Raw genomic sequence first — 11,200 nt, 5'->3', positions numbered from 1 at the left:
TGATGCAGGAACTTTTGCGCCATACCGGAACAAACATACAAATAGATAATATGTCCCGTCATATTAATTGTTCTTAAATATTTACATGTTACAATTTTATTTTTATTAGTAAGAAAATTTTTCAAATCGATAGCATTTGTAGTTACCGAGATAAAGCGCTGTAAAAGTCGTACCATAAAGAATTCTTTATACCATTTTGGTACGGATCCCTAAAAATAATAAATTAAGTTCATAGATATACATATTACACAATACCACAGATAATATAAGAATAAACACAATGCTGAGAAAATAATACATACGGGTACTTATTCAGAGATGCCAGCCTAATACTATGTACCTACAAGTAAACCTACTTAAAAATAAGTCACAAAAATATAGATTACCAAGAACATTTTCATTCCATATGTATCAAAGCAATTGTACTAAGTTGCTACTTGTCCAAATTACGAAATAAACTTCCTAAGTTTGGGTCTCGAGAAATCCCACAAACAAGCACAAAGTTCATAACTCGGCAGATGTGGACGAGATGTGATTAATCACTTTGGTAACACATTTAACGATTTTATATACGTAATAACATGTACATACTATTTACCGCGGCGTAGAGTCCGTACGAAGTAATTATGTTCGGTTCCTTTGAAATGTTTCATGAAAGGTTAAGATTTTTTTTATATAACTTAAAATGGCAAACAAGCTAATGACCCACCTCCCCCTCCCCGCCCCCCATTTGTTGCCATTCCTGAGGACTAAAGTATTATGCCTCTGTACTCTGTAAATTCACTGCCATATCCCACCCTTTAAACCGAAACACAGCTATACAAACACAATTGCTTCACAGTTGAAACACGAATGGGTTACATACATACATACATATCTGTCACGCCTGTCTCCCATTAGAGTAGGCAGAAACAATAGAACGCCAAATGCTTCGATTCAAACAAACCTCTTTCGCTTCTACCACATTCATCAATCTTGTCATACACGCTCGCCGGTTACGGGTACTTTTAATTTGGCCCTTCTTCAGCACGTCGCCTATTTGGTCAACATACGTCCGTCTAGGGCGACCCCTACCGACATCTCCATTCATTCTTGCTCGATAAATCTCTTTACGAATGGGTTACTTATAGTTAATATATTATATTGTTAATAGATTACTTGTTTTTACTATTAACAAACAATTTTTTAATGTTTTTTTTTTTTATCACTAAGGTGGCAAACAAGCATACGGTCTACTTGATAATAAGCGGTTACCGAACCTATGAGCGCCTGCAATACCAGAAGCATTACGTACGTGTTGCTAACCCTGAAAAAAACTAATTGACCTCATTTTTGAGAAACCTCATGCTGTGGTCTCTTGGAAAAACCTTAATAGAGAGCTTATTCCATAACCTGAGCGTCCGTGGGAGGAAATATCTCTGGAACTACGCTGTGCGCGATTATCCAGGCTCTAAGATATAGGAGTGTACTTCTTGTCAATGGAGAGCTGTACGATGATAGAAAATGGCCGTGGGCATCTTGTTAAATAATTCCTCTCAGCACTATCCATTGTACAAGCGGTAGAACAAACTGATTGACGCAATATCTCTTCTAAGATTAATTTCTGATTAATTAATATAATTAAATTTAAGATTCTGCAAAAAGTGCGGTGCCTATGACCAGGACACGGCGCAGCACGTTCTAGAGTCCTGTCCTGCGTTTGCAGAAGAGCGCCGCGACATGGTAGTAGTATAGTATTATATTATCTGTGGTCGCGGTAATAGGACACGACCTCTCGCTCCCATCTGTCGTCAGAAAGTGATTAGTGTATTAAAAATGCTCTGCTAGCTAAGAACAAATCTGCTAGTAAACTAATTCTAATAATTAATTATTAATAATTCATTATATCACATATCACAAATCCCGTATTTTAGATATAGCATAGAAAACAATAGTAAGAGGGTCAGAGTAAGAGAGATAGTCTCTCTATTCTCTAATGGTCAGTACCTTATCCTTTCTCTACGGTGGTGTTTTTAGACATAGTCTCTCTAATCTGTGGCGGTACCCACCAAAGATTTCGGAATCCTTGTTCTTAGGTGCCCACAGACATATCTGTAGAGGTGCCGTGCAAGTGATTACTTGCTCTGTGGTGCCGTGAACGTTGTAGTCCGTCAATCAATTTCGCTGTTCGTACCGTCAATCCCGTCATTATTTCAATCTGTCGTCGTTTAAAGTTTTGATTTATGCAATTGCAAAAAACATATTTATTTAAACGTCATCCCTTTTTTACAATATTTATTTAAATAATATATTTGTATGTTAATGAATGGCCATTTAATAAAAAAGAGTCTTTCTTAGTGCCTTAAAATGTAATCATTAGGGTAAATTGTGCAAACATTATATTCGATATTTTTTTTTACGAATAAAAGATGTTGTCATGGGTATGAATATACTAAATAATTTTTTTACTATCGAATAAGTTTTTTCTATACAACTAATAATATTCTTATTAATAAATGTTTATTTATTATAAATATATTTCTATTTTTAGGGTTCAAATTCTCATGGACAACTAGGGCAAGGAACAGTTACTGAACAAATTGAAAATCCAACAAAGGTTACGATAGACCCCTTATATTTTAATCAAATAAAACAAATATCTTGTGGTGGAGGCCATACACTCCTAATAGATAATGAAGGAAAAATGTATAGTTGTGGGTGGAATTCAAAGCACCAATCGGGAACAAATGAAGAAACACACAGTTTTGTAAGGGTATGGGAACTAAGTGGTATAACATTCACAAACATCGCATGTGGCTGGGATTTCAGTTGTGCTGTTACTGATAGCAACTTCCTCTTTGTCTGGGGTTCTAACAGAAATGGACAATTAGGTTTGCCTAGAGATCACTTCCCAGATATTATCAAACCATTTCGATTACCAATCATTGCTTGCTCCGTTTCTATGGGTTTAAGGCACACAGCTATTATAAATTCTAAAGGTGAAGTATGGACTACAGGGTGTGGAAGGCATGGTCAACTTGGGTTGGGAAATGACAAATTATCATTAGATAAATTTGAACAAGTAACAAAACTTGGAACAATATCTCATATTGCATGTGGACAAAACTACACAGTAACATGGTGCTCAGAAGAGAAAGCCTTATATGTTTGGGGTGACAATAAACATGGACAATTATTATTGAGTACTGATAAATATAAGAAAATCTTCACACCACAAAAAATTGATATTGGTGTAAAGCATGGTGTAAAAAAATTGCTAAGTGGATGGACTAATGTTTTACTGTGGCTTGATAATGGAACACTTTGTACTTGGGGTAGAAATAATTATGGACAATTAGGAACAGAAGAGCCTTTTATAGGAAAAATAATCCATGTAAAATTGCCAGGTCAGCTTAGCAATTATAAAATTGAAGTTACTTCAATAATATTATAATACCATATTTAATTATAATAATGTATTTATACTTTCCAGATAACAGACAAGTCAAAGATGTTGCTCTTGGCTCAGAGCATACTATTTGTTTAGCAAGTGATAATACTCTGTGGGCTTGGGGCTGGAATGAACATGCTAATACAGGAACAAACTCAAAAAATAATGTTTTTGTACCGACTTTAGTACCCATAGATGGAACAAATAAAATAACTGGAATCTTTGCAGGTGGAGCACATAATTTTGTTACTTTAGAGTTAGATTCAAATAGCGATAATACTGAAAATAATAACAATACTGTATCAATTAATTAATTGTAAAGGATTTAAAAAAAGAACAGGAATATGATTTGTATATTTGTTTATTGATAAAAATTGTTTATATTATAATTATTTATAAAAATATTTATCTTCATACCAAAAGCTTCCTCACATATGTAATAGGAGTGCCAAGATTTTTACTACATCTGATGTAAAGAAATACTGTATGCACCAATTATTATGCTAAGCATAGTTCTCCCATTATGCCATATAAAAATACAGATGTAATTGATAAATGAATTTATCTTAATATTAAATGATGTATTAATATAGACATGAATTTCCTATATACAAAATTATTTCTATTATCATAAACATCATATACAAAACATAATAGCATATTATTTGCATTACATTGTGTAACTATTTCTTTATATGTTATAAAATTATAGACTAGCATATCTTTCTACATAACACTCTAATAAACAAAATAGCTTGTCAGTCAGTCATTGGCTTAATTGATTATTAGTCAATTTCGTTTAGTGTGATCATTTTTCTAGTAAATAGATAAGTGCAAGGATGTTATTAAAATACTGTCAAACATGTACACATTCTAATTTATTTGTCACATTGTTATATGTAACATATACTTAATTATAACACTAGTAATATTACAGCGACTGTGATAATTTATACCATGGTTTTTTTCTTGTAAGTATACTTTGAAATGTTAAATATGAAAAGCAATTACATATTTAATAAATTGCTTCAAATGGCATAAAATCAACTTTAGAAACTGAAATTATTTAAAAAAAAAAGCAAGTATTTTTCAATAAATATATTTTTATTAATTTTATTTAGGTCTTATTTTTTCCAAATATCTATTTACAATTTTTGTCATGAAATTATATGCTGCATCATACATGAAAGTAATTTCATAATGTAAGTCAGGCTTTTAAATTCTATTCCAATTACAAGACAAAATACACTTAGCACAATTAGTAAACAATATTAGTTTTTTTTTATTTTTTTTTTATTTAATAATTTATAAATAAAAAGAACAAAAAGTAATAATTTCAAAGTATAGAAACAATAAATATATAAATATTGAATATATAAATATTTTGACTCTGTTTATTCTATGTACTGTTTTGTTAAAAATCAATAAAATGACATGGCAATTTTTTTTTTTTTACTTTTTGTACCAAATATAGAAAGAAAAGATATCACACTATTTAAAAGTACCCTGAAGACAATTTCTTCATTAGGGCAGGCCCTAGATAAACTCAATTTTGTAATACAATTACAGATCAAGAAAATTGGAAATATATTGCAATTATTTTACAGAACATTATTTCTTATGAATTTTTAATATATATATATTTACTTGTTTTTAATTTTTATTTAACTCAGTAGTAAACTTACTACTACATTCAATGCATGAAACTCCAGTAACAAATCAAACACCTCCTTTAATAAATGATATGAATATCCAGTGTTCACTGGAAAGCATTTAACTGTGCAATCACAAATCCTACTAAACTGCACATTACAACATGATACAAGTAAAAAATTACTAAAACGTAATTTATAAACATTTAGAGGTAAACAAATATGTACTACGATTATTAGATTGTCTTCTTCAAAATGTCAGTTGTCACATGCATCATACTATAATGTGCTAAACATAATATTCACAATATAGAAGTTTGCTTTTACAAATGTACAGATATTTCTCAGTCAATTTTAAAGTACTGAATGAAATTCGTATACAAATATATCTTTTACTATTAGATAAAAAATAAGCAAAAGGGGCACATTTAACACAATTATGAAATGTATTTTGTCTAATACACAGTTTTAGAAATGAACTATGTATTTGTGTAATACATAGTTCATTTCTGCTTTCAATTTTTTATTTTTTTATTAAAAAGATGCATGCATACAAAAAGCTTTATATTATAATTATGTTGATGTAAATAAAATTATATATATATTCACTTCAATTTATTGGATGATATTTTACTTTTATATCCCAGCAATATATTATTTAAAGTACTCTAAATTCTAACCAATAGCTCCAACTTTATTTCTATATTTCTCTGTTCAGAATTCCAACACAAATTTCCATATTTTTAATAACTAACAAGCTTTACAATTCAACTTCTTACTGCAACTCATAAAAAGTTATATGCCATTTTAATCAGTCAGAAGACATATTTTTATAATGGAATCTATATTTAAAGAAGGTGTAATATTATGCACCCAGAAACTTAGATTTTCAAAACTTTTTGTAAAACAGAGATACAAAGACCTGTTGTACTAACCTATCAGCAGTAGCAATATAGTAAGGTATATACAATGATATACATTAGGAACAAAATGACTAGGATTAGTAATACTTTTTTTCTGCATTAGAATAATTATACCTCTACAAGGCTGGAATCATAGATATAGTATAACATAGTCTGAAATGGTTCTCTGTTAGGCAGGTTTATTTTGAACATAACAAAGCATAATTTAGTATTGATACACGAGGATGACAGGATGACCCTTTGGACATGTTATAATACTTACAAACACTTGCAGGCCTGCTGAACACAATGTAACATGCGACCAATGATATATGCTTTCATTAATATACTAAAACAGAAATAGTTAAAACAGGGTTATTTTTTACTACAAAGGCTATATAACAACCTTGTGACAATGATGGTGAGTTGACATCCAAAACAAATAAATAAATGTTACTCATCTATGTATTATTACTAGGATATAAGAGTAATATTAAGAATATCCTATAAAAGTTGGAACAGCAATGCTATTCACTTAACACATTTAGATTGCTACCTTTTACGTTCACCTTTTTGTGTTTTGCGTTTTTCTTTCTTCTCTTCTTTTAGCTGCTTTTGTTTCTCTCTAAAATTAAAGAAATATTATTTAAACACACTCGGCAATATCTATAAACAAGTTAAGAAATATGAATGATACAAGGCATAAACATAGTTCAATGATTGGAAATAAAGGCATGTGCTTGTAATCCTGGGTTTGAATTTAAATGAGTTAAATTGAGCAAAATTTTAAATAAATTTGAGTCTGATGAAAAATGTTCTGTTTCACCAGATGTTCATAGTCTAATTTCTCGTAAAAGGTGATCCATAAAGAACCAAGTAATTTATATAATAAGGATATTACAAAATATAACCATACCTGTCTTCTTTATCTTTTTCCTTTTTACGCTGAGCTTCCTGGCGAGCCTGTTCACGGCGCCCACGTGCTGCAGCTGCAACATCAGCTGCATTTGTATTCTTAACAAGGTCAGGGGACTCCGGCTCTTCTTCATTTACTTCATTTTCCTGAAATGGATTTTTACATCAATATTTTAAACTGATTCTTTTATATAATAGTCTAAAACTGTTTGTTTGTTTATATAGGTGTTATTGTAGGTTCACGTTTAATATATATCAGATTATAAAGAAAATAACAAAGTATGCAGGCAGATTTATCCCTTGAGAGGATTTGTTAAAATCAATTTTGAGAACCTGACAGGAGACAGTATCTAAAGGATTTACAGGAAAAGCATAACATATAGGGTGCATAAATAATGTAATAAATTATAAACTAAAATTAATAGCTATATAATTAGTTATTAAACATAGATATAAAAAATTAATTTAACTAACATATAATATTAGTTAAGATTAACTATAAATTGAAGAACAGGTATCTCAAACTTGAGGCAATGTTCTTGTATGACCTATGTCACTGCAGGTTTGATTGTGTTTAGCTCAACAACAAGTTATGTTACAGAGTTCCCATTAAGTTATACTGTCATAATCTACATCAATTGTTTGCTACCTCACTTTGTGGCACAACGCCGGTAAAAGCTCTCCCATTAATCGCATTGTAAATGCTTATAACTCCAATTTCTACTCCGTTAATATTATTTCGGAATGTGTTGATGCATTCAGGAGTCTTATCGGTGGTCTACTTGTGGTTGAGGAATGATATTTTGTTGTTGGTGTTGTATTTACTTATTTATTACTGGTAAATATATTTTAATTTTTAAAATATTTAATACTAATTTGGAAGTTCTTTGATTTTGAGTGGATCACTGGTACATTTCTGTCATTCATGTATGCATTTGATTTTATACAAGTAGTTGCAGACAACCATTTTACATATTTTGTTTTATAGTAATGGGTGGCAGACAGCTGTTGGCACTAAAATTATTGATATTTAGATTGATTGTATATATATATATATATATTGTTATTGTGTCTACTGTTTGTTGATATATATATATCATCATCTTCCTACCCTTATCCCAATTATTATTTGGGGTCAGCATAATATGGTTTTATCCATATTACTAAAGGATTTGGCTTATATTTCTATGACCAGCCGCCTGCCTGACGTCAACCCTTTTTGGGAATGCATATATTGGTGGTTTCTGGAAAGGATTGAGGAAAAAAAAGGAGGGAATGTTGGAAATGCGTAAAGGAAATTAGGGCAAACAGGGTTGCATACCCATATGCCCTTATTCTAGAATCGAAGAAGAACATCCCTGACGCTAATGACCTAAATAAATAAATAAATATATATATATATATATATATATATATATAACTTTAACAGTGGAATCAGATTTCTAGAGAAGAACATCCCTGACACTAATGACCTAAATAAATATATATATATATATATATATATATATATATAACTTTAACAGTGGAATCCATTTTTTTTAAAAAGAAGAAGAAATGAAATTTAGTACAAACATGAACATATTCTAGATTATTGTATAAACAATTAATGTAAGACCACAGGTAATCTATCTATTCTATACTTATAATAAATCTGTAGAGAGGTCAATTATGTACATGAAATATATTTCCAAAATAACTATCAGGGGATAGTTAGTGATCAATACTGATGCCAAAAATGCAATCAGTAAAATGTTTAATTGTGTCTGTATGTTCATTATAGAAATAAAAACTACTTGACGGGTTTTAACGAAACTTGGTACAATTATTCTTCATACTCCTGAACCTGTAGGTTATAGTATACTTTTCATCACTCTACGATCAATAGGAGCAGAGCAGTGAAAGGAAATGTGTCTGTTACATCAAAACCACTGAATCGTGAGGAAGGACAGAGGCTACTTATTTTAGGAAAAATATTGAAAACATGGATGAAGTCACGGGCAACAGCCAATTGCTAATATATCCACAACCATTTTTAGAAGATAATAAATAAATAAGTTCCCTATTTGCCATGTACAATCTTACAAAGTCATTGAGAATCATTAAAAGCATGGAGATAAAAACAAATATATCTGATGAACATAAAATGTAAGCTCAATTGAATCAATACCTCATTGTCAGACAGTTGACTATACTGTGACAAAATAGCTTCACGTATTTTCTTTTCCTCGTCTGTGTATTCACGCCGCGTTGTAGTGGCAAGTGATTGAGATTCTAATAATTTGGCTAATTGTAAGTCCACATCGGTGACTGGTTTAGGGGCTTCTTCTTTAGGCCTAGAGGATTCCCATTTCTCTATTATCTCATTTACATGGACAGAAATATCACTTTCCTGTTAAATTCATAAAATATGTGATTAATGATACAGACCGCACGATCAATCTCATGCCTATAGAAAACTTACCACAATCTCCGCTAGTATACCTTCCAATGCATCTTTTTTGTCATCCACAGAATCTTCACTATCCAAAATGCCTGATATATATGTCCCAAATACATTCTCATCAGTTTTTAAAGATTTCAATTTATTAATAAGCCACGGCTCAAAATCGAGCACAGCCGCCATATTTTTCAAATGATACCACAGATTAAAAAAATCACACTTGGTAGTAAGGTTGACACTATTTTTTTTTAAATGTCATTAAGCAGTGTTTTTCTAAAATTTTCATGGCGCAATCCCTTTAATCTATAACAATATTTTGTGACCCTTACTCTCCACGTTTCCAAACCTTCAAATATATTCTATTATATTATAAATATGAAAACCGTACATTTTTATTTGTTTTCATAGTTAGGTATCGCTTAAATACAAGAAAATAAATAATACATAATGAAGTATCTAAAACAGAGACATTGATTACGTTGCAAAAAACATCCATGGAAAAACGATACGACAATAGTAGAGCTAAATAGCTAAAATACATGCGTTGTGACCTTTCGCAATTCCCTTGTAGAAACTTAGAGACCCCTTCAGGAGATTAAGACCCACATTTTGAAAAATACAGACATAGAGGATGCAAACAATAAAAATGCGGATATTATTCCTTTCAGTATTTCGAGCAACCTTGAGATTTTCATTTAATTATCCCGACTATAATAAAATATCTAATATTTTCTACATGGAAACATTATTTTTTTACTATTAATCGATTGGCTATACAAATCAAATCTCAAAATAATATTAGATAAAATACTCATAAGCGTAGCAAAACTATTTAATTCGCGTATGAGTGTATTTCAGTTTTTGAACGAAATCTAACTTGAAATTTTCGATGTCATGATTAAAGGGATGTGCTACATTGATTAAACATAATATTATATATGAATATTGATTTAAACGAAAATTTAAATTATTTTGATTTTCTATTTCAAAATAATATAAATGCTGTTATTTATAACTAAAGCAATGATAATGGATGGACGTTTGAACATCCAATAGTTTAGCTAATATATATTATTATATGATTGGTGAATTTTATTATTAGCAAAAATAATATTTACACACCATATAATGATAAATATTGCTATACAATTGTAATTAATTTTAAAATCAGGTACTAGCAATCACTAATGTTTAATAAATAAAGAATTCATTCGTATATTCATTTATGTAATACAAGGGTTGATTGAAACTGACTAACCTGAGACAGATCTATTAAATTCTTAAAATCAAAACCATCCACATTATTGAGTTCAAACAACAAAAAAAGTGATGACCAGTATTTTGAGACTCGAAGATATAATTATAATTGATTAACCTGAAAAAAGTCAGATCATATACTTCAATTAATACTAGGTACATCTTTTTACGTCGTTTACATAAGAAAATGAAAGAAAAACATCTACGAATGAAAAAAAGTCCCATTACGTCAAAATAATGACTGTGTTTACATATCTATACAATCAATGATTGAAATTCACGACTGTAAATTTGAACTGTTACCGCATCAGCCTTGTTCGCTTGATCTGGCACCATCTGTTTTAATATAAATACTTCTTGGTAGTTAGTTTTTTTATTGTACCTGTCAGTTACTGAATTGATACCTTAATAAAATTATCTTGCTACTAAAAACATCACTCGATTCCTGTTATTTATTTTCCTCTAATATTTAATCCTCTTATATAAAACCATCTAACTGCTTTTTGTTCATAAAACCAGTTGGAAGATCGAAATTGTTTTATAAAATATGAGAAGTACAATTATAACGCCTATTTTGACACTAAGAAAGAATTTTTTAGCAACG

The 11,200-nt window shown here is 30.2% G+C and overlaps 2 protein-coding genes across 2 annotated transcripts; one reads left to right on the top strand and one right to left on the bottom strand.

The window, feature by feature from the left end:
• Nucleotides 1–2,163: 2,163 nt before the first annotated feature.
• Nucleotides 2,164–4,781, top strand: LOC113516906 (uncharacterized). Its single transcript, XM_026901401.3, has 3 exons — nucleotides 2,164–2,420; nucleotides 2,531–3,386; nucleotides 3,473–4,781. Exons 1-3 carry the CDS (start codon nucleotides 2,409–2,411, stop codon nucleotides 3,742–3,744), a joined length of 1,140 nt encoding a protein of 379 aa, XP_026757202.2. The 5' UTR covers nucleotides 2,164–2,408; the 3' UTR covers nucleotides 3,745–4,781.
• Nucleotides 4,782–4,798: 17 nt separating this feature from the next.
• LOC128202413 (coiled-coil domain-containing protein 43-like) lies at nucleotides 4,799–9,547 on the bottom strand. The gene is made up of 4 exons (XM_052902661.1): nucleotides 9,361–9,547; nucleotides 9,067–9,288; nucleotides 6,901–7,046; nucleotides 4,799–6,609 (listed from the first exon to the last, which is right to left on the bottom strand). The coding sequence occupies exons 1-4, from the start codon at nucleotides 9,520–9,522 to the stop codon at nucleotides 6,537–6,539; spliced, it is 603 nt and encodes a 200-aa protein (XP_052758621.1). The 5' UTR covers nucleotides 9,523–9,547; the 3' UTR covers nucleotides 4,799–6,536.
• Nucleotides 9,548–11,200: the final 1,653 nt, after the last annotated feature.

The sequence above is a fragment of the Galleria mellonella genome, unplaced genomic scaffold (genome assembly GCF_026898425.1).
Source record: "Galleria mellonella isolate WM207_F2 unplaced genomic scaffold, CSIRO_AGI_GalMel_v1 utg93, whole genome shotgun sequence".
NCBI lineage: Eukaryota > Metazoa > Arthropoda > Insecta > Lepidoptera > Pyralidae > Galleria > Galleria mellonella.
Note: the sequence above shows the minus strand (reverse complement) of the source record. Positions and strands in the feature narration are given on the sequence as shown.

What these genes read in the sequence shown, in the direction of transcription:
- LOC113516906 (XM_026901401.3), top strand. An exon ending in AATCCATGTAAAATTGCCAG is followed by an intron (nt 3,387 to 3,472) that starts GTCAGCTTAGCA and finishes TATACTTTCCAG; the next exon opens with ATAACAGACAAGTCAAAGAT.
- LOC128202413 (XM_052902661.1), bottom strand. Translation starts at nt 9,522, where the DNA reads ATGGCGGCTGTGCTCGATTTTGAGCCGTGGCTTATTAATAAATTGAAA. An exon ending in GTCAACTGTCTGACAATGAG is followed by an intron (nt 7,047 to 9,066) that starts GTATTGATTCAA and finishes AATCCATTTCAG; the next exon opens with GAAAATGAAGTAAATGAAGA. An exon ending in GAAAAAGATAAAGAAGACAG is followed by an intron (nt 6,610 to 6,900) that starts GTATGGTTATAT and finishes CTTTAATTTTAG; the next exon opens with AGAGAAACAAAAGCAGCTAA.